The sequence below is a fragment of the Neocloeon triangulifer genome, unplaced genomic scaffold (genome assembly GCF_031216515.1).
Source record: "Neocloeon triangulifer isolate White Clay Creek 2 clone unplaced genomic scaffold, ASM3121651v1 ptg000012l, whole genome shotgun sequence".
Taxonomy (NCBI): domain Eukaryota; kingdom Metazoa; phylum Arthropoda; class Insecta; order Ephemeroptera; family Baetidae; genus Neocloeon; species Neocloeon triangulifer.
The window spans coordinates 18,678,376-18,700,548 of NW_026775554.1; the positions used below are offsets into that span (position 1 = coordinate 18,678,376).

The 22,173-nt window shown below is 37.9% G+C and overlaps 6 protein-coding genes across 9 annotated transcripts in view; 3 read left to right on the plus strand and 3 right to left on the minus strand.

Annotated features, from left to right (window-relative positions):
• Nucleotides 1-3,301, plus strand: part of LOC132197604 (serine/threonine-protein kinase 17A-like) — a 28,102-nt gene extending 24,801 nt beyond the window's left edge. Inside the window, exon 8 of the mRNA XM_059620977.1 lies at nucleotides 2,752-3,301. The gene's annotated coding sequence lies outside the window, so the exon portion shown is untranslated. The remainder of the gene's footprint in view (nucleotides 1-2,751) is intronic.
• A 52-nt stretch (nucleotides 3,302-3,353) lies between these two features.
• Nucleotides 3,354-7,808, minus strand: LOC132197601 (ralBP1-associated Eps domain-containing protein 1). Of its 2 annotated transcripts, XM_059620973.1 has the most exons (11): nucleotides 7,440-7,808; nucleotides 7,118-7,381; nucleotides 6,853-7,057; nucleotides 6,502-6,757; nucleotides 5,540-6,102; nucleotides 5,244-5,310; nucleotides 5,034-5,170; nucleotides 4,778-4,830; nucleotides 4,544-4,718; nucleotides 4,429-4,486; nucleotides 3,354-4,334 (listed from the first exon to the last, which is right to left on the minus strand). In XM_059620973.1, the coding sequence occupies exons 1-11, from the start codon at nucleotides 7,587-7,589 to the stop codon at nucleotides 4,184-4,186; spliced, it is 2,079 nt and encodes a 692-aa protein (XP_059476956.1). In that variant the 5' UTR covers nucleotides 7,590-7,808; the 3' UTR covers nucleotides 3,354-4,183. The 2 variants fall into 2 exon arrangements, with proteins under 2 accessions (XP_059476956.1, XP_059476957.1); XM_059620974.1 differs by lacking the exons at nucleotides 5,034-5,170; nucleotides 5,244-5,310.
• A 345-nt stretch (nucleotides 7,809-8,153) lies between these two features.
• Nucleotides 8,154-10,440, plus strand: LOC132197603 (chromatin assembly factor 1 p55 subunit). 2 transcript variants are annotated; one of them, XM_059620976.1, is made up of 7 exons: nucleotides 8,155-8,294; nucleotides 8,487-8,637; nucleotides 8,693-8,838; nucleotides 8,896-9,100; nucleotides 9,305-9,890; nucleotides 9,948-10,046; nucleotides 10,132-10,440. In XM_059620976.1, the coding sequence occupies exons 1-7, from the start codon at nucleotides 8,276-8,278 to the stop codon at nucleotides 10,210-10,212; spliced, it is 1,287 nt and encodes a 428-aa protein (XP_059476959.1). In that variant the 5' UTR covers nucleotides 8,155-8,275; the 3' UTR covers nucleotides 10,213-10,440. The 2 variants fall into 2 exon arrangements, with proteins under 2 accessions (XP_059476958.1, XP_059476959.1); XM_059620975.1 differs by having other exon boundaries at nucleotides 8,154-8,294; nucleotides 9,305-10,046.
• A 230-nt stretch (nucleotides 10,441-10,670) lies between these two features.
• LOC132197122 (signal recognition particle 14 kDa protein) lies at nucleotides 10,671-11,722 on the plus strand. The gene is made up of 4 exons (XM_059620203.1): nucleotides 10,671-10,795; nucleotides 10,972-11,044; nucleotides 11,120-11,232; nucleotides 11,301-11,722. Exons 1-4 carry the CDS (start codon nucleotides 10,772-10,774, stop codon nucleotides 11,415-11,417), a joined length of 327 nt encoding a protein of 108 aa, XP_059476186.1. The 5' UTR covers nucleotides 10,671-10,771; the 3' UTR covers nucleotides 11,418-11,722.
• On the minus strand, nucleotides 11,696-13,313 carry LOC132197121 (uncharacterized). Its single transcript, XM_059620202.1, has 3 exons — nucleotides 13,237-13,313; nucleotides 12,028-12,224; nucleotides 11,696-11,977 (listed from the first exon to the last, which is right to left on the minus strand). Exons 1-3 carry the CDS (start codon nucleotides 13,238-13,240, stop codon nucleotides 11,834-11,836), a joined length of 345 nt encoding a protein of 114 aa, XP_059476185.1. The 5' UTR covers nucleotides 13,241-13,313; the 3' UTR covers nucleotides 11,696-11,833.
• A 1,340-nt stretch (nucleotides 13,314-14,653) lies between these two features.
• On the minus strand, nucleotides 14,654-21,036 carry LOC132196462 (putative transmembrane protein INAFM2). Of its 2 annotated transcripts, none has more exons than XM_059619135.1 (2): nucleotides 18,731-19,304; nucleotides 14,654-16,624 (listed from the first exon to the last, which is right to left on the minus strand). In XM_059619135.1, the coding sequence occupies exons 1-2, from the start codon at nucleotides 19,092-19,094 to the stop codon at nucleotides 16,464-16,466; spliced, it is 525 nt and encodes a 174-aa protein (XP_059475118.1). In that variant the 5' UTR covers nucleotides 19,095-19,304; the 3' UTR covers nucleotides 14,654-16,463. The 2 variants fall into 2 exon arrangements, 1 of the variants encoding a protein (XP_059475118.1); XR_009441763.1 differs by lacking the exon at nucleotides 18,731-19,304 and adding an exon at nucleotides 20,580-21,036 and having other exon boundaries at nucleotides 16,482-16,624.
• Between the last annotated feature and the right edge of the window lie 1,137 nt (nucleotides 21,037-22,173).

A 22,173-nucleotide genomic window follows, 5' to 3' on the forward strand; every position in this document is an offset into this window, starting at 1 on the left:
CTGTGCTGCTACATTAAATTAATATTCAAGCAAACAAGCAATCTATACTGAACGAGTAATGGTTCTTTCCATATTATACATTATATACAGAAGCGTCTTCTCTCTTTCTAATATATGGTTATTTTTCTCATTATTGAATTGCGTTGCTCATCTGCGTAGTATGTACTGATTGGTATACCAGGCTCCGGCCGACATGCGGCCTGGCCGCGTTGACTTAACGCGCCAGTCAGTGGCATAAAAACAGCGCCTAATCTCTCTTGTTGTTATCATTGATTTTTCAGTTGTTGGATTATTAATAATAATGTTGAGCGATAATTACAATTAATCAACGTTATTGTTTTTGCTCACCGCCTTCTCTATTACTACTACCTCTGGAACACGCAAACAGTATTTTATATATATCTCTATACGTTTTCCGTTGCATCACTGTTCTGTATTGATTAATTCATAATTACCCAAGTACGACAGACGACTTGCAGTTACAGTTGAGACGATTCGATTTGTTTATTTTTTACTCCTCTTCATCTTTCCTCTCTTTCTCTCTCTATCTCTCTAATAGTTTTTTTTTAATTCCCGCTTTGACGAACCAGCAACGTGTATTTTATATATATTAATTATTGGTTCTTTATGCATTTTATTGTTACCGTAATTGACCGTGTAGAGTGCAATAATTTTAATAATAACCACACGAGACACGCAAGTTTTGCATTTGCAAGTATTTTGTCGGCTCTTTTGTACTGTTGGTATGAGTTGTATGTGGTCCCACTCCTATCATTATGCGAATGGATGCGACTTACAATCGATTGATTTGTTCATTTTACTTATTTAGTTCTTTTGCTGTGTTATATATTTATATGGTTGGTGATGGAGCCGCCCTAAATCTCACAACACGCAAATACTCTCTTGATTGTGTACAAAGCTGCAAGCTAAATTAACTCTGGTAATTTTGCTCATACAATTAATTGCTCTCAAGTTCTGTTTAGCAAGCAAGCAAGCAAAACCTTTTCTACTCTAATCTCAATTATATTACATAGTCTTACTTACTTTAGTGTGCGAACCTTTTTTAAGTAGTAGGGGTTGCGATGAATGTATGCTCTCTTTCTTAAATGTTGTAATCTGCACCTTTACTACAAATCTTACAAACATATCACTGCTATTATATTATATATTTACCAAATGCGCTTGGCTGTCAATGACACTGTGGACAGGATTCTTGCCGTTTGCTGCATTGTGTGCAGGTCGAGTAGCGAAAAAGTCTCTCCCGAAATCTCTCTTTGCTGTCAATTAAGTGTTTGCTCGGGGTGGCAAGTGCGCCGACAATGACAAGGTAATAACCAAAAATCGTTTCACGAGTGCAGGAGTTCTTTATAAATGTGTTCGTCCAAATCCTCCCCTTTATTTACATATGAGTTTGGCTTTTATTTGTTGGATGGTTGCAATTGACTGTTTATTGCAAGAATGCTGGAAAGAGCGGAGCACAATCTCTCTATAATTAACACGAATGAAAGCAAAGCTAGCTGCTCAATGGTCCAATATTGGTAAACTGAGCGTTCCAAAAGCGTCTGGCTAAGTTTGACAAAAAAAATAATAATACATGGAAAGAGACGAGAAAGTAGTTGCGTGACTCTTGACGAAAACAAATACAAGGGCCCGCAATAAACTGACAAGGACAGCCGAGCTGACCAGGGACACGATCCCTTTGCATTGTGCATGCACTACTGAGCTAGTTTGTGTTGCTGCTTATGCCATGCCTTGCGGAACAAGTACCAAAATTGACCAACCTTTGCTGCCTTTGTACCAGTAACACGGAAGTGGAACAAAATCCTATCCATCATTATGAAAAAAAATCGTTCCCGACTTGCAAGATCGGAACATGCTCAAAAATCCTCCCTTCAAATTTGAACGTGTGAAGAAAATAATTATCATGCGGACAGGTCTGCTATGAAAGTGGACAGGATCCACGCTTAGAAAAACCAATAAAAAAATGAACCTCTTTAAAAAAAATAAAACAAAATAATTTAATAATAATTCACATCTAAACTAAATATGAAACTCTGCTTTTTAGAGGCTCCATGCTGCTTTACCGTTGAATGCAATTTTCAGTTTGTGATTTTATGATTATTATTATATACCTCTAGTCATTAACGCAAATTTATAATTATATATGCTCAAAACAAAGGCGATGAATTAACAATTTGTAAAGGGTCTGGCAGGCTGACTGACTGAGAAGAAAGAAACCAGAGTTATTTTCTTACTCTCGAATTAATTAATTAATTTTTCCTTTTTCTTAAAACCCAAGTTGGTGGCACCGCAACAAAATATACATTTTTTAATTAAAAGAACGAGTTAATAAAAACTGACCCTCCTTTAATCCTGATTCAATCATCGCCCTGCAATCCTGTCTCTCACTCACACACTGATCCTCTTGTAAATATCTTTTTGTAAAGGGCTGTTGTACGCACTGATTGGGAGATACGAGGAGGCGGACCACGCCTGCCGCGAGTAATCGCAACCATCAGTGTCCCTGTTGACGCAAAACAGTGTCTCTCTCACATTATCCACCTCACGTCCTCCCTAGCTCTTTTTTCAGAATGGTCCCGTTCTGTTGATTGCGTCAAACATAAAAATAATATTTATGTACTCATTCCACCACCGAGTCTGCGACGCGCATAACCACTTGCCGGACGCGCCGGACGTTCTGCGTCCGTCGTGTCCGACAGGTCTTCTAAGCCTCTACTCTTTTTTCCACAGGGCGCCTCCTAAGCCAGTGATGACTGTATAGATAGCCAGTGTGAGTGCCAGCGAGCCGAGAGCTGAAAAGATAGATGTCGTCTAGTGATTCCGCTGTCCCGTTTTGTCGCCGTCATCAACCCACTCAAGCTCAACTCAATGACTCTTAATCGAATTAATTATTCTCATCGATCACGGAGGTCACGTCCGCGCATGATGTCACAACTGCAACCCAATTCGACACTGTATTGATTGGCTGATTTTTTTGTTGGTTTTTTATTATTATTATTTACAATCTTCCATCAGTTTGCAAAGTACCAAAGAAAGAATTGCAAAATTTTTACTTCGATTCCATCGGTTTGATTGTAATTTATCATCATCTGCTTCTGCCAGCACCAATACCCTGGTTTTAGGGGCCAATCAAGAGAATCAAACTATGTAACTTTCCAAATGGTGCGCACATTGTGTGTGAAGCTAATATCAGTCTGCTACGATTAAGTTGAATGAATATTTTTATAGCGTAATATTCTGTGTAAAAATAAAGAGATTGACTACAGCTAAATATGAAAAAGACTCGTTTGATATTTCTTTCCGTAAGGTGCAGAAAATGAAATTCATTTTGATCGTATTCAGTATATTCTTTATATACCTTTTCCATAAATTACAAATATCCAGGCAATAGAACTAAAATAAATTCATGAAGCCTATGATGAAGAACAATAAACAATAAAGCTGGAAATTTACTTCTTAGCACCAGCAATGTTCTCACAAAAATATAATATTCATCATTTGATGTACACTAAATATTTACTTATTTTATTTTACAGGCCATGCACTTTAATTTCTGCTTTTTTCGCAAATCAAGGAATGCTAGAATCCGTAGAACGAAGGATATTCCATGGAACAATTATTCATGACTAGACTGAGAAATTACTTTTTTTCAAACCATTCGAGGGGAAAAGATTGCAAGCTCAGTTTGTGCAACATTTCGCATATGAATGTAGAGACGGTTTGTCAAGAGATAAAAAATATGAATAATGGGTTACTCCATTTTGGAAGCGATACAAACTCAAATAATGGTATGATGTACAACAATAAAATTTCGTATGACTTGCCGATATCAAATAATGACAAAATAGTGTAGTAAAAATCGAGTAGTAGCAATGGTAGTTTTAAAGTGGTCAAGATATTTGACATTGCGCTATCTCAACGCCATATTATTTGGTATATTTACAAGCAATAAGTAATTATCTCCATATCACATGCTACAATTTACATTTCACATACGGTATATTTTGCGGGCCGACGACCCTCTTTCCAATTGTATAGAAAATAAGTCAACAAGTAGCTGCTTTAAAATATGATGCTTGTGGCTTTCGAGATTTCAAACTCAACAAATGGCTGCCTGACGAGGGCGGATAAAATCATTCATTCAGGTAAGACACAACTGAGTCTAATCACCAGAGCTGCTGAGAGCTTCTATTTGAAGGCGCAGGCTCAGGTGCTCCTCCTGCAACGAGACCAGCTCACGACCCAATTGGACGCACAGACGTGAGAGGCACATGTTATGTTCTCTCAGCTCACTCGGCTTAACGCTGTAACCCCTGAAATAAAATTGGAAAAAATTAAAAATGATTTTCCTTTTTTAATTGGAACAAAATGAACAGCACAAAAATAAAAAAGGAGCTTTTTTCGCACCTTAACGTTTCTGTTGCTGGTTGTGCTTCGGCTGTTTCTTCTTCTTGCTTGGTTTGTTCTGCAGGAAAAAAATTAAACATATATAAATTCTCAAACTCTTATTTTTTTTTTTTACTTATTGGTTTTCTGTAGACTTCAAAAGCTCCGTGTTTTCTTGGTGCCTCTGCTTCTATTGCTTCTACACTTTCAGCGGCATCTCCAAAATGAGAAAAGTCTGCAAAACCTTGCTTGTTTTTTGGCATGATTACGTCACCCTCGCTTCGCTGGACGACCAACTTTTTGGGAGAAGTCTGAAAACAATGATTTCAAATTTAGTATCAACTTTGGTGGAACAGGCAAGTCAACTCACAGCAATAGGAGATACTCTGGGAGGCACAACTGGTGGAAGCAAATTTCCTTTTCCTGCAAAGAAAATAATTTTGTTTTTAGTTTTAACTTAAATTTTAATTAACTTGCAACGGTTGAAATGCCAGGTATTAGTATCTTTTGTTACTCACAGGTTATTTGAAATGGTCTATGAAAATGACTGACAAATTTGATGCAAACAAATACGATCAAAATACTAATTTCTAGCACACTGACTATTGGCAATAGGATGAAATTACCCAGCGTGTTGAGGTCTAGAGATGAGCTCCTGGTGTGAGTTCTGTACGGCCTAGGGGGCGGTGGAGGGGGCGGCTCTTTTTTAGGGCCCTGAGGGAGTGCAGCCATTGGAGGGAGACTAGTGGGTCCGGATACAGTCCTGCGACCATGACACCAAGAGTGAGCACACAACACTCAGTTTTGACAAAAGAAAATCACACTGCAAGCCTTACCCTTGTGCGTCAAAGTCACTGTTGTGCGGGTGATGAGGTGGAGGGGGTATTGCTCCTCTACCGGGGGCTGGACACAAAACAACATTTAGAATAAATAAGGACTCAAGTCACCTACTGTCAGTTCCGACTGATGTGATAAAAATTTGTTTCAGAAAACACATTCCATAAAAAGCAGAATCGTTTACAAAATGTACGATTTGAAAATAATAAAACGCACAAAGCTCGTTTAGGTTTAATCAGACAAATTTAAATCACATTCCACTACTGTTTTAATGTTTGAATGCTAAACCACTGACCTGCTGGTTTTTTAGGCTGAGGCCTTTGGATGGGTCTGATGTCGCCAGGGTCGAGACTATTCTGGCTGACGATGCCTTTCTTTGGGCTGCCCTGGTCCTCATTTTCGAACCGCCTGGGCGACTTCAGACCGTCCTCTTCTGTGTGCGGCCCCGAGTCGGGCGTGACCCTCAACGGCACAGGGTGCAGAATCTTCGGGTCCTGTTCAACGGCGGCTTTGTGGAAGTCAAAGTTTACTGGTTTGGGACCAGGTGAAGAAACTGAACTAGTGGGCGAGTCAACAAATTTGGTCCATTCTTTGCTGCGCTGTGGAGAGCTCGGTTCACCATTTGGCGGAGACAGACTGGGCGGACTGTCTTCCACCTGTGGTGCAGGAGGCGGCTCTGTCGTCGGGGGGCCCTTGATGGGGGGCGTCGGGGAAGAGAGATTGAGCAGTGGCGGTTGCAGCACTGACGGCAGCACGTCCGGAAGGGGAATGCTATTTCTGCGCAGCACCACTAAATGCATGGCTGTGTTGAACTCGTCCAGCGAAAGGGCGCCGTCCTTTGTCACATCAGAAAGTTGCCTGAAAATAGATTTATAATAATTAACAATACTAATAAAAAAGACATGAAATCTTTATAATTTTTTTAAGGATTTTTGTTAATTAGCTTAATAAATAAATAAATGAAACCATTGATTGTTTAGTATGTTTCTATAAATGTATATCAGTTATCAGATTTTGTATTTTGTAAAATAAATGTTATATTCATGATTTTTATAATTTAAAAAAAATTATCTTTTCCTCTTTTTTTTTAAATAAAAATCAATTATGTTCATATATTGGCAGGATATTTAAAAAAAAAAGATAAACTCTGAAAGCAACCATCAAGAAAAACCCAAATTTAGATTCAAACAACAAAATAAATAAATAAATAAATTTTCAGAGTCTTCGACAAAGTTATGATGTCGACAAAATATTTACCATATTTTCCTAAGTTCAGAAACTGGCAAGCGAGATTTCTCGAAAAACACCCTAGCTGTGTGTCCAGGAACAAGTCCTGAAGGATCGGGTTGCAAAGCGCGGAATTGGTTTGTGTAGTACTCTCTTTGTTCCTCGGTTATGCTCCAAACTTCGTCATCCTCCACCCCCTCTTCGTCGCTGCTGTGCCTGTCTGACGATTCCTCCTCGGTACCCAAGAGCTGTCTTTGTTCCTCGCTCAGTAAACTTGGATCTATATCTGAAATCACAGCAAAAATTTGAATTGCATACATGTAATTTTTTTAACACAAATTTTACATTTGCTCGTCTATAGCACAACAAATTGACTCGTACCTAGGCCTTGCCATGCATTTGCCCAATTTTCCTTCCTCTCCTTGACACTATTGGTAGGAGTGGGCGAATCGCTGGCGTTGCTGGAAACTTCAGGAGAACAAGTTCCATTGTTTGCGTTTCTGTTTAGGGGAATGTGAGAAGGTTCGTTGGACTCGCAATCGGCTTCGGAGTCGCTCGTCAAAATGACTGCACTTGACGTCAGCGTCTGGACCAATAAATTTGAATATTAACAAATTTATTCAAAAACATGAATTTAAACATTTACAAGAGGAATTGGCGTGGCGTCTGTGTCACTGAGCTGAATCAGATCAGGACTTGCTGATATGTGTTGCCGAGTGGGTTTCTGCTTTTCCGGGGTCTCCGTTGTCCATGCCGTAAACCTTGGAAGGGGCACGTCTGACCCAGAGGAGACCAAGTCGGCGTTTAGAGCCATTCCTGCCTGGGCAGCTGCGATCAGTTTCAGAGCTGTGTAAAATTGCCGACGACTGTAGTGGATCGTGCTACTGCCGACTCCGCAAAGCTCGAAAATCTGCAACAGATCGAATGTGTCACACACCGCCGGCGAATTTGCTAAATTGCCAAGTCACCTGCTTAAGACTGTCCGACGGCAAATTGGCGGTTCTGAATAGTTCTGTGGCTTTGCTCGCGGTGACTTTGCCACTGTTGTCAGCGTCGCAGCAGATAAATAAATCGCCGAAATAACGTTGTTCTGTGTCGGACAGCTGGAGACCTTCCATCGTCTGGGAAATAAAAACGCCCCAGTGTTCGGCAATCGAGACGAACTGGCGATCAGACTCGCGATTTTGCTGGCGATGTTAAATAACTGATAAATCTTATACTGCAGTCGAGCATGTCCCTTGGCGAATACTCGTTCCAGGTGACGTTTTAACTGCGGATTCTCCTCGGTGCTAAAGATTGGTGTCTGTAATTGAGACGGCCATGTTGAAAACTAGCCATTGCCATTCAATTTGCGCAGTGTTGCATTTTATGAATGAAATTTTTTTCTGATGTTGCAAAATGTTATTTGAATTTATTTTGCAGGCAAATTATCAAAATTATAATAATTTAAACTCGTGATTTAGCTTTTGGCTGTGATTGCCAAATGGAATTAAAATTTAAAAAATCCGAAAAAATCGAGAATTTTTCAAATATTTAATTGCAACGTTGTCAAGTCATTTTTCACCGCTGGAAATTTTACTTTTTTCTGGGATTAACTTTCGAAATTTTGAAAAAATTTCCATGATAATTTTTGAGATACAAATTAAGCTTAAAAATTTATAAAAATAATCGCCAAATCAAAATTTTTTTAATTTGTCAAAACATTTCAAAAACAATCTGCAGCGCCATTTTCTTCGACTTTGGCGGGAGCTGACGCCGGCATTGTCGATCTCTCGTGAATTTACAAGGATTTTCGATTGAAATTATGGGTGATAAGGACGGAGGCAAGTATTTTTTTATATTTTTCGTTTCTTCAAAGTACCATTTCATCATATTTAATCACAAATCACCGAGAACGGCTGAAATATTTGACTTAAACGCGTTTAAATACCCATGATAAAACGACGCCACGCTCCAAACAAAGTGTCGTCGTACACAAGAATATGTAATTAATAGTTTTTTTTAACCAATTTTAGCTGAAGCATTCGACGATGCCGTAGAGGAGCGCGTCATAAATGAGGAATATAAAATATGGAAGAAAAATACACCCTTCCTGTATGACTTGGTCATGACCCATGCCCTCGAATGGCCTTCGTTGACTGCCCAGTGGCTTCCGGATGTCACCAGGTAATAATAATTATTTTTTTGGAGCTCACTTGGTATTTATTAATTTCAAATTTAGGCCTGAGGGAAAGGATTACTCAATCCACCGGCTCATCCTTGGCACGCACACCTCGGACGAGCAGAACCACCTTTTGATTGCCAGCGTCCAGCTCCCGAACGAGGATGCCCAGTTCGACGCTTCTCATTATGATAATGAAAAAGGAGGTATTTAATCAAAATAAGTTCTGGATTATGAGGTATTAACAATTTATATTTTAACAGAGTTTGGTGGATTTGGTTCCGTTAGTGGAAAGATCGAGATCGAAATTAAGATCAATCACGAGGGAGAGGTGAACAGGGCGAGGTACATGCCTCAAAACCCCTGCGTCATTGCCACGAAAACACCGTCAAGCGACGTGCTTGTTTTTGATTACACCAAACATCCTTCGAAGCCTGACCCCAATGGAGAATGCCACCCAGACCTTAGGTGAGTCAAATTAAAATTATCATCCGATGTAGATTAAATATTTTTAAATTAATTTTAAAGGCTTTTCAATTCAGATTTTAAAACCCTCTGAGCTTAGATTGATTTTCAGGCTTTCACCATTGATTAATTTAATTTTTTTTGTCAATTAATATTCCTCAAATTTCTTCTTGTGTTAAAGTAAAAATTTTTTGTCAAAAATTTCAGATTGCGAGGTCACCAGAAGGAAGGCTATGGACTTTCATGGAACCCCAATTTGAATGGCTATCTGCTCAGTGCTTCGGACGACCACACCATCTGTCTGTGGGACATCAACGCCACCCCCAAGGAAAACCGCATCATTGACGCCAAGACCATTTTCACTGGCCACACGGCCGTCGTCGAGGACGTCGCTTGGCACCTTTTGCACGAGAGCCTTTTCGGCTCTGTGGCTGACGACCAGAAGTTGATGATCTGGGACACGAGGTGCAACAACACAAGCAAACCGTCTCACACTGTTGATGCCCACACAGCCGAGGTCAACTGCCTCTCCTTCAACCCGTATTCCGAGTACATCCTGGCCACTGGCAGTGCAGACAAAACCGTTGCCCTCTGGGATTTGCGAAACCTGAAGCTGAAGTTGCACTCGTTTGAGTCGCACAAGGATGAGATCTTCCAAGTACAGTGGTCTCCCCATAACGAGACCATCCTTGCCTCCAGTGGCACTGACAGACGTCTGCACGTCTGGGACCTGAGCAAAATTGGAGAGGAGCAGTCCAGTGAGGATGCTGAAGACGGCCCTCCTGAACTTCTGGTTTGTCTCTTTTCTAAATTAATTGTGCTGGAAACTCATTTCAATTTTCATATGCAGTTCATCCACGGTGGACACACAGCTAAAATATCCGACTTCTCCTGGAATCCAAATGAACCATGGGTCATTTGCTCTGTCTCTGAAGATAACATAATGCAGGTTGGTTGAATTATACATTATTGTCTCCTATTTTTTTTTTTTTAACAAAAGACAAAACATTTCATAACTTTTCTCATTTTTTAAGGTGTGGCAAATGGCCGAGAACATCTACAATGACGAAGAGCCAGAGGCAGCAGCTTCAGAGATGGACACTGCTGCTTCGTAAATGGGATTGATCACAAATTTTACCACTTTCCACATTTCTAGTGTAGTTATTACATGTGTCTTTTTTGTGGCGTTCTCCACGTTTTAACTGCATCTCACTGAACAGTACATACTCGATAAGTGAAGTAATTTATGTTTCATTTCATGAGGAAATTTAGTCTTAAAAATGGAGTTGTATCATGATGGAGATAATCCTAAGCATTAAACTTGGAGGAAGATAGAAAATTGACTTGCTTTTTTATATTATTAATTTTGATAATTATTAAAATTCACTCAAGCTTTTTTGTGCATTACTATATAAAATAATATAATATGATTTATTTCGTCTCACAATTTTGAAGCATAAATTTATATTGATTATAATGAATTAAGAAATTGAAACTACATAATGCAGCCTTATGATGTTGCTGCTTCTGACAACCTAAATTTTGACTCAGCTCATCTACCACCAGGTGGCAGCTGCGGTCAAGACAACCAGGTCTTCGCCCTCGCCCACAAAACACCACGACGTTGATTTTGGTATTTTACAGCAGCTGCTGACGGAAACAAAAGTCAAAATCATGGTTTTGCTCGACCACGAAGCGGTAAGCATGATCTCATTTTTTAATTAGAAGAACGACGCTTCAGGTCGCACTCAAGAAGGACGCCGATAACTTTCTGCGCGCCTGGAAATTGCAAAATTTAATTTTGTTGACCTGCGTCATTTTTTATAGAAACCCTCCAATTCCACGTTAAATATCTTTTTATTTGCGTTTTTCAGTTCTTTGCCGAGCTACAGAGATTATTCTTCAGCGCTAGAGCCACTGGAACCGTTCGAATGACCATAAAGAGATGTGAGCCACCTACAATTTCCCAAGAACTTTGATTTTCCATGAAGAATTCAACATTTTTAATTTATGCATTTTCAGACGACGGCAGAACCAAGCCAGAGCCCAGGGAAGGCAAAGAACCATTGCCAGCTCCCGTAGAAAATATGTGCCTAGTACGAGCCACTTGTCGAAGCAAGAAAATCAGCACCGTTGTACGTATAATCTTTGTGTGAAATAAATCAAGCGTATTTTGGTACTTACGAATGTGTTTTTTTCTCAGGTGCATGGTCAAGATGTGAAGAAGTTTCACCAGGTCTATGCTTCATTAATGAGAGGCAGCATGGACGCTCTAAAGAAGCAGAAGAAGCCGAAAACCAAGTCAAAAGCGGCGCACTAGAGAACTACCTGCAATTTGCTGAGCATCTAAAAGTGCCTCGCCACACAGACTATATGAAATTTGGCATGTGAGATGCTGTGTTCCAATGGTTCTCAGTGGAATTTATTGTTTTGCCCCTTCGCTTGGTCCAAGAAGACTCCCAAGTAAGTGGGTTCGGATGAATTAATTTCTGTTGCTGCTGCCCCATTTTTTTTACAAAAAAATAATCAGAATATTTTTTATTCTGCCTTTAAAGTGATTTATTAACGTTGAACCAACAGACAAAGGTTTTTATGCTGCGGAATAAAAGAAAAATTCTGAGGAAATCATCTTCTGATTATTGATCCAAACTAAAGAAATTTTATTCCGCTTATAGTGAGCACAGACAGTATAGTTTATTTAGCACACATTTTATTTTGTAAACAAAAACGGTTTGCCTAGCGAGTGTCGACGGGCTGGTAGTCAAAGTAAATTGGCATCAAAAATTGCGGACACGTCTGCAGCCACGCCTTGCCCATCGAAGGAGCCTCGCCAGCCTGGAGGATGCACTCGTTGGCACAGGCAATCAGGGCTTGTGGATGCTGTTAAAACAATTGATTTTAAGTTTTAACCAGAGATACTATTATATTACTTTGTAGCAGTGGTCGCAAGTGAAGAGACATTTGTCGATCGGATCAAGTTGTGGGGGCAGCGGGGGCAGAGCAGGTGGCAGGTTGACATGGTGCAGAGGTGGTGGGATGTTATTCGGCCGTGACGAGTGAAAGGGTGGCCAAGCGGGCACCGACGCAGCCTGTGCTACCAGCATGACTATCCAGGGCAGAACTGAAACTGTTGGGGAATATTCGAAATACATTGATGATTTTAATTGGGATTATAGAAATAATTTACTTTGTAAATAATTTGCATTTAAATTTAATGAAAAATCAAAAGACTCTTAAAGTCGAGAACAAGAATTATAGCACAAATTAATTGCTTTCCATATTTTAAAATAAACTCTTTAATTATTCTTTAATGCAATTTCCATCAATATTTCTATTTTTATTAATATTTATGAAAGTTTAAATATGAAATATAAAATAATGAAGTCAAAAGAATTAAGAAGAAAAGAGCCATTATAAAAAATCCGAAAAAATCTTCAATTTTTTAATAACCCTTTGTTAAAATCTTATAATTTATTAAGTTAATTACACTCATGATTTTAATATTATATTTAGAAAAGTTAAACTTTCACATTTTGAGTACAAATTAAATTAATTTTATTAGATTGTTAAAATTTTAAGGCTGGCAAAATAATTATTTAAACCTAAACGCAGTTTGTTGCATTGAAATTGTGTTAAGAACTGTAAAAATAAGTATGAATCTTTTTCATAATCTCAGTGACTTCTTCATACTACCATTTTTTTCTTTCCCATAAACTCCTGCTTCCTTCCAGTGCAGTGAATCTCCCTCGCATTATTCTATTATACTTCCCTTGGGTATTCTTTGCGGTAGTCAGGAGAGACGAAATGCTTTATGAGCTTTTTGGCAAATATTGTAAAGAACCTTTTAAGAACGCGCATTAGCTCTTTCTGGCTAGCTTGATGGAAGATATTATTAAAAAGAACATAATTTTTTCCATCACAAAGCCAATCTTATCTTGTATGGATTGTGCTTAAAAGTTAATTTCTGCGTTTTTTTTTGTTGTACTGATGTGAGCAGAACATAAATTAAATTATAAATTTTTGCAGGTAAAATAATAAATTAAAATATAAATTATTTATCGAAATTGATTTATAAATAATGTAATTTAAACGCAAGGACAAAAAATTCATTCCAAGAGATTAAAAATTTATATTCTTACCCATTTCGTTTCGGCAGGGGCGGTGTGAACAATTTTGAGAGCAGTCCCTCAGGTATGTGCTGCTGAGGTGGTGTGTGCCTTTTGTCCCCGCACTTCTGCACAAACCCTTTTTATAGCGCAGAGGCGGCGCTTGCGCCTCCAGCCACCCCCGCAACCCAAGCAAGAAGCACCCTTTTGCCTGAATAGAAAAGAGCACACACTTTTTTTGCAGTAGGGAAAACAATTTCTATGAATTTTTTTGATCTCAATTTGTACCAAAGAGAAAATAATATATAAAATATTTAATTCATACATAACGACGGCCAATTAACCTACTTATCTGCCTTTCAAAGTTTGTTTGAAATACAAAAAATCTTTTAATTTTCAATAATATTTCAACCATTAGGAGGATTATAGAGTAATGATGTGGGGGGGGGGGGGGGCTTAAATTCGTCTCTGATTTTGTTTGCATTTACCCAACGTGAAGTGCAACCTGCAATATATATTATTGTTTTATAATTAATTTAGGTTCATAATGTTATTTAAAAAGTTATTTAAACTTATTTTATTTTTTATTTGTTGATTTTAATATTATAAAACTTATTATTTAATTAAAATCATAAATAATCGTTAGTTTTTTTTATTGAAGATTAAAAAATGAACAAAAGCCACAAGAAAAAAATTGAGATACGTTTCTAAAAATTTGCATTAAAAATTATCAAATTTGTAGTCATTCTTTAACAAGATGGGAAAAAAGATTTTGAACTGGTTTTCTTCTACCCTTTTTGTCTATTTTCCTAGCATTGTCAAACTGAGCGAGAGGAGATAAGATCGTCAATCCATACATCAACAGGGTATATATTTCATTCTTAATGGGGTTTCTACCTAGTCCAACACAAACGTCATATCAAAAAATTGGAATCAGTCCTAACAAGGGAGAAAACACGACACGGGACGCGCCATCCATCAAAATTGGCGACCGCCTGTTGGAGGAAACCACGGTCATTGCTTACGGATAACGACGGCCCGCATTTTTTCAAAAGGGTCGAGCCATTAAAAAGTCGGCTTCCTTTTGATGCGCTTTGGAGCGGAGCTAGAGCTGCCGGGATAAAATTTTATCTCTGCAAACATATATATTCGCGTGTTTGCGAATCACCCTCGTTAAATTTGCTAGCGATGAATGAATGGGTCTCGAATTACGCACGAACACGCACAAAATATTGTAAACCGCGTCTGCTCTTTTTCGGAATGAAATCGGGCCCGAGATTATTATTTATTGTCGAGTGGTGTTTGCTCAATTAATATCGTGTGCGTCGGTCGTATATTTTATTGTTTTTATCGTGCGCATCTGCCGCCTCGGAGCAATTTATCACGCGGGCCTGTCAAAATTCGCAGCCCTGTTGTGGTACGTAGGCGGTTGAAATGAAAGACGTGTCACTTTTACGTATTAATTCGTCCATCTAAACAGTTTTATTCGAGGTCCAGCGTATAATTACAGAGCTTTCAACAACACACGTCAGGAAATTTGGTTGAAACAAAATCCGTTTGTATTTCAGTAAAAAAAAAGCAATTTCGCACCGCCGCCTGCTGATCAGATGGAAATATATATATAATTTTTTTCATAAATTGCACAGCTTGACACATTTTTCTGTTAAAATGAAAAACGCAGCAGCTTACACAATTTGTTATTCTGCCTTTTTGGAATTAATATTTGATTAAAACCAAAAATACAAGAGTTTTTTGTTGGTATTTTTATTAATTTGATTCGCATTTTTCTGATTGAAATTTTTCTTATTTCTTAAATATCTTTAAATGACACACATTTAAATATTTTTATTTTTTTATAATTTTTAATGACTTTTTGTGATTTATAAAAGCTTCATTTGGCATTGGAAGAAAATGGCTTGGACAAGAACAATCACTTGGATCTGTTACAACTTTCGCATTTTATTGAAAATTATCCATCCTGCTCAAACCAGTTTTATTTGAATCGTTTTGACAATAATTTCTAAAAATTATACCAACACTAGTGAGACAACACGGTTAAAAGCAGAAGTTAAAAACGATAAAAGTGTGGAGTGTAAAGAGATCAGTTTTTAAAATTAATTAAAAATTCCTTTTCCAGCCATCACGATATACAATAATTACTAAGCCAGAGTACATCAAACAAGCATGTATGTAAGCTAAATTTTGCGTCCCAAAACTTGTTAACATTTCATTGACCAACTCTTCACGTGACAATTTGCTAAATTTGATTTCAAAATTTACTTAAAATCGAAGAGGCTTAGATGAAAATTGACTCTAACTAATACGTGTGTTAAATATTTTATTTTTCATTAATCTTTTAATTATTGGCAATTCATTTCACATATTTTCAACTTGTTTAGGTTTCTCTAGTGAATTTTTTACACATCATATATAGAAACATGCTCTGCTCTGACTGAATATTTTATAATTTAATTTAATAATCATCATAATTTACAATGATATATAAATTACTTACCAGTTACTCTGTCAACAGCCAATTATTTTTCCGTAATAATTATCTCTTTTAAAATTTAAAACACAACAAGATAAATTTCTGTCAATTCAATCGTATTTAATATATATTATGTAATCATGTATCGTTCGTCATCACATTTAATGAGTAGTTTGTGTCTTCCCGCCCAAGCACCTATTACAAATTTTCAAGTAAGTTGCTAAAAAAAATCTGCAAGAAAATTAAAATCCTATTGCTTGTTATGACATCAAGAGGCAGAGAGGAGCCAATGAGTATTTTGCTATGAAAATTAATCTCATTCACTTTCATGCATTTTAAATTACGTTTCAACATTAATCTCAAAATTTCCTACACAAAATTCAAAGCAAACTATTTTCCATGCATTATTATTAGTGGAATAAATTGTTTAAATTCGTTTGGTATTTAGCTCAAATAATATAGTTGTATTTAGCACCATATGAGAATTTCCTTTCATGCATATTTTGGTGCCTCTCCACCTCACTGAGAATTTTTACAGCGTCCTCTTAAGAGTTGCGTTGATATATATTATAATTTTTTTTTGTATTAACTTTTTCTTCCATTCGCACCGCTCGCGGCATGTTATCCAAATTTGGTTTCAAAAAACGCTTCTGCTTTTTCGGTTCGCCTCCAGTCGGCCCAGCCGCAAACAAATTCTTCTTCCTACTGCCTGGTTTACCGGTGCTGATTATGTGGGGGCTGTTTCGTTGCCGGGCCCAGGCGAGGTTTGCTACGCGGAAGAGGGGGTGCTCTCGAGGTCGGGGGCGACGGACGGCACGGGCGGCTCGGGGGTCAAAGCGGCAGCTGAGGTCTTGGGCGGTGCACGGGGCAGAGCTCGAGGTGGCTCCAGAGGTCCATTTTCATCGTCCTCGTCGTCCAGATAGTTGCGTTCTGCAAACACACCGGTTAAATATTTAATTCTTTTGTTATTTAAAAAAAAAATGACTATAAATTCAAGAGTTATTATTCTTTAAAAACGTCATTTTTTATTCAAAATATACTATTATTGTTTGATTTCTTATTATTTCTCAATTAATTTTAAAAACAAAAAAAAAAACGCAGTAGTTAGTGTAAAACATAGGCATTTTTTAATAAAAATTAATTATTTTTTACATTGATTTAATTTTTTTTAATTTTGCTGAATTTTGCTATGTAATGGAATGAAATTGCATCCTTATGGCTAGTATCACATTTTACGTAGGAATTTTAACACATTAATTTTTAGTAATAAAAAGGTAACAGAAAAATAGCCTAAAAGGTAAATAATTTAATTTCTTAAATATCAAATTTAATTTAATAAATACAACAAAGCTATTTTTTTATATTTTATTTTTAAATGATTGATAAATTATTTTGCTCCTTTTATTTACACTATCGTTTCTATTTTATAAAAAAAGGAGAATCTAATGTAGGAGTTTTGCGACCATGATTTCAATTTATATAAAATTGACAGATTTTAATGTTTAAAATTGATTAAAACTTTTGCTTTGTGGAACTTCGGAAAATTAAGCTCTAGAGTCAAGAGGACAACACAGCACTCTCCCGGGCATCAAAACGCTGAGCTCTTATTAAAACCAACATGCACGAGATGGGTTAGCTTGATTAATAAAGCAAAATACCCTCGGGAGGTTGATCTCTTGATGGGATTAAAGAGGCAACTTGGAGCACGAACTATGCCGCGTGGGCGCGCGGCTTTCAGCAACAACGAGATGCCCGTTAATTTCAAACTCTTTTGAGCAAGCAAGTGTGACAAATCTGGTGAAAGCTGATCAGAAAAGTAGCTTTCCTCTGAGTTTGAATTTTTAAGCTAAAGAACAAGGGTCAGGTGCCAAACATCATCACGCAGAGATTCAGGCGTCTGGAGTGGGAAAGACGAAAATAGATTTTCACACTGAGCCCCATGGGTGGTATGGATTAAATTTCATTCTCGAATATTCCTTGAATTTTGACTAATTTGAGCGAGCTGAATCTTAAAATAGAATCAGTGATAAAAAGCTCCACTGGCCGCAAGAGTTCCACCGTCCGCGTTCAACTTATCAAAACCTCCAGTCAATTTTTTTTTTTAAATTAATTATTCTCTTCCTTATTTCTTATTTTTAGCTTCATGAATTACACATTATTATGTCAAACTTACATTGGAAAAGAAATATTTAGCTCTGTAAAAAATTATTAATTCAAAATTATCATCTACTTCTGAATAATTACAATGGTTTAAGTTGAAATAAGGCAAACCTGGGCTTACCCAGGGCGTACCTAATGTATATTAAAAAGAACCAGCCATTGTAATAAAAAATTGTTTTGATAGGAAATTAATAGAAATAGTCAAGAAATAGAAGTATAGTGTTTATATAATCAGTTCCCGCGCTCGCTGAGGTAGGCTTTTTGTTGGACACTCACGCCGTGCGGCACAGCATGCACGCACCAAACAAGGGGCAAGCGTCTGCGCGCTTTGCAAGAGGCGAGCAGCTAAACTGCATGAATGGATTTGTGTGTTTTAGGACACATTGGCTAATTTTGTTTTAGATTTTGATAATTAAATGGAAATTATTTACTTAAATTCACATCATTAACATATCATACTCATTTTAGCATTCAATAACTTTGCAGGCATAAAAAACCGTGGATAGTGAAAACGTCAAAGTCCACTGCTTGCGTGTTTTTAAATTGCATGAGGGTTATTTTTTTAACTCACTACATAATTGTAAGTGCGTGTTTGTGTATTTACATACAGTTTGGTCAACAATGTATGGATATAGATAAAAACTGCATTACTTTTAATTAATTTTAGTAATGAGATTAAATTTAAAAAAAAAAAAAAAATCAATAAATCTTCAGTTGAAATTAAATTTGAGTCCCAATTAGTTCTTAAGTGTCACTTTTTGCATCAACCACGGAGTTGTCAGTGTTTACACGGCCTTGGGGCAAACCAAAACAATAACATCCAGGCTAAAGAGGAGGAGGCGAATTATTTCAGATGGCTTCAATGCGAGTCTATACCTGAAGGGGTGGTGGGCGCCAGGCGGTCACCCTCGAGTCCGGGCGGCAGGGCGGCCCCGAGGTCGGCGATCGTGGGGCACCTGGTGGGTCTCGAGAGGGGCGCCGTCGCCCTCTGGGTGATATTGCGCGTCGAGCTGGGATCCCAGAGGAAGACGTAGTAGAGGGAGAGCATGATGGCGGCCATGGAGACGGAGAGGACGTAGGCGAACACGGTCAGCACCCGCACCACTTTTTTGTGGTGCTTGCTCTCGTACATCCGTTCTTTCGACTCTTCGCCGGCCAGCTTGATGTCGTTGTGCGGCGCCACGGTGGTCTGAGGCTGCGGCCCCTGCGGCTCGCCCATCGCCACCTTCTCGCCGTTCATCCTCTTTTCCTCTCCTCGTCCGCGACCGTTCGGTATCCCTCCGCGTCCGGCCTTGACAACACGGCAGATGCGTTTTATGTTTTCTTTCTCGCCGCGGCTGCACCACTTCCTCTTCGTCTTCTTTTACTTTCTTATGTTTTACGCACTCGCACACACACCGTGCATTTTATGTCCGCCACTTTGGGATACGGTTGGTGCGCAGTCGCCGCCCTGCTTCTTCTTCCAGTCGATATTCCTGCCCTGCTCGGTGCCGCGTATGACGCCTCGGACGATGCACAGGACCGACTCTTGTGCGTGGCCTTGTTTTTTTTTTAATGCTTTTCACCCCCTATGATGACATCTCTCATCTTGATCTTTTATTTTTTTACCTTTTTTTAATTATTTTTTCCCTTGCCAAAGGAAATGATGGTCTTTTGCAAATTCGCTCCTTGTGCCCTAGAATGCTTTTATTGATTTTTGCTCGAGAGGTCCCTCTTGTGTTGCGTATTTATGAATCGGAGCGAAAAGTATAATGGAAACGGAATGCTGCGCAGTTCAAGAGATGCCTCGGAATGCAGCTGCGGAAGGAAATAATGATTTTGCCTTTTTAGCCTTCACCAGCAAAGAGATTTCCAGGAAAATAAAATTTATAATTTTTTACACTCGGTTTTTTTTTAGTAAATAGGTCTGAAAAAAAATTGTTCACCCATATCTAAAACTTAAAAATGAAAATGAATATTTAAAATTAAATAAATCAAATTTTTCACTTATATATTTACTGCAACATGTATCATAATTTAAGTTTTTAATTTAAAATTTTTTTTAAATTTCTCCTCTATTATTTATAAAAAACCAATTTCTTGTTCTTGACTATGGTTGAACCAATTTTTAAATGAACACGAAAATTGCTTAAAATTGTAGGTATTTGCATATTTGCACACAAATTATTATTGTTATATATGATTCTGAGGATGTTAACTTTGGCGTTCACCCTTTTTGTATACCAAGTTATTATAGGCCATGTGCGATGTGCAAAAAGGGACAGCGAGTGGCAGCGCAAACACTTTTATCGGTCGCGCGCGCCTCTGTATATTATTGGATTATTGCGCGAGCACTTCTTGTCTTCAGTCTTTGACGGCGATTGGGTAACAGGCACGTTGATGCAAATTTAGACGCCGTATGGCTGCTTAACGATTTCAGAAGTGGATTGACCTGATATTTTATTTTTGAGATCATTCTGATTAATCGACAGCATATGAAAACGCCAAGAACATTTTCTGGTAATAAATCACAACCGTGTTTCTTTTATAAATTACCCAAATGCAACCTTTTAAGGTGAATTATCTAAAATAAATTTAATTCATTGGCAGCCTCGGTTAGGCTTATGGATTAAAAAGTCACAAAATTGAATTAAATTTAAAATTTCTTGTCGTTTTTTTTTTTTTTAATTAATCCAACAAAGGTCAAAACACAAATATTATAATTTTTCCCAAGATTAATACTCACTTAATGGTTAACAGTTGATTTTAAATTAGAGTCTCTTCTGGTTTTCGATTTTGGGATCCCAGAGGAAAATGTAGTAGAGGGAGAGGAGGAAGGCGCCGGTCGAGACAGAGCACAGGTAGGCCATTACGGTGAGAACTTTGACGATTTTGCTCTCTGCCTCAGCCTCCTTCTGTTGCTGCCTCAGTTCAGGCGTGCTTGGTCGGTTGTCTGCCATGGTCGGTGCTGTGTGCTGGACTGCTCGGTTGGTCAACAAGCGAATACCGGCACGGACCCCACAAACACTTTTGGGGTTTCTTTGCAGGCGGACGGGGAGAGAAACTGGGGCGAAGCACCAATCACGAGCAAAGTTCACAGGGCTCCTTTTGTGCACGAACAATTATTTTAATCGATCTTATTTATTTTTGCATCAGACTGTCCACTGTAATGCTTTAGATTGTGCGATGGAAATTTTTTAAATAAAATTTTTAAACCCATTCTTCCAAAATAAATAAAATAATGCATTTAAATTTGCACATTTCGCACAAATTGGATTACAAATAAAAATTTAGAAGAGGCAATTTTAAAATTTAAATATTCCTTTACAAATAAAATGTATCATTGTGTACTTTGCCCTCTACTGTTTATGGTTCAATGACAAAATTTCCACGTAGTTTTTGGTGAGCTTCACGCACCTCATATAATTAATCCAATCATAGTAACAACAGAACGATACGGTTTCCGTATTCCCAATTCTTTCTTTTTATAAATTAGATCTCATATTGCACGCCGAGTGAGCAAAGGTGGACGCGCACGTGATCGTATCGTACCACTGAGGAAACTAAAATCACTTTTATATCAATGAAAAATAGTTATCATCTCACTTGTGTTATTATTGAATCATTTCTTATCTTTGCCACACTTCTCTTATTATTTAAGGATAACAAAAAATTAAAAAGTCAGCCTGGCATTGCTTCATAGAAAAGTCCATCGCTTAATTAAATTTGAAGATATCCTGACTATCCTGTTGAAATAATGAAAGTCATTGTACGTGATTACCAAAAGTATGCAAAATTAGCATTCGGAAAATCGATCATGCGGAAACTGTCACGGGCAACACGCAACAGCCCAATCGTGCTCAACGGGAATCAAATATTGTGTGTGTATGTTTACCCTCTGCGTGTGGAGCAAATCGCCTTTGCAGAGGCTTCCCATTAAATCTGATTATTCGCTCTGTTGCGCGGTCCGTGAGTCTGCGTTGCTCGCCAAGGACACACAAAGGTGCACTAAAGGTCAAAGTCGCTTAACTTTTAATTTAACAATTTCATAATAAAGAAAATTGAGAAGAAAAAAACATAATAAAATTTGTTGAAAATTTTATGACGGAACTTCAGTCTACAGGTTGAAATAAACTGCAATTGAATAGATGGCAGAAGATAGCAATGCCGTAATAAGAATAAAATTCGAGGATTTAAAAAACTGCTTGATCACACTTTTGCAATTGTAAGGCGTCCTTTTTTTATCCTCCGCATTCCATCAAAAGCATTATTTTCATATATATCGCTGAGAAGGCTCACTTTTATTACAAAACTCCTCGTCAGCCTTTCAGAAAATATGA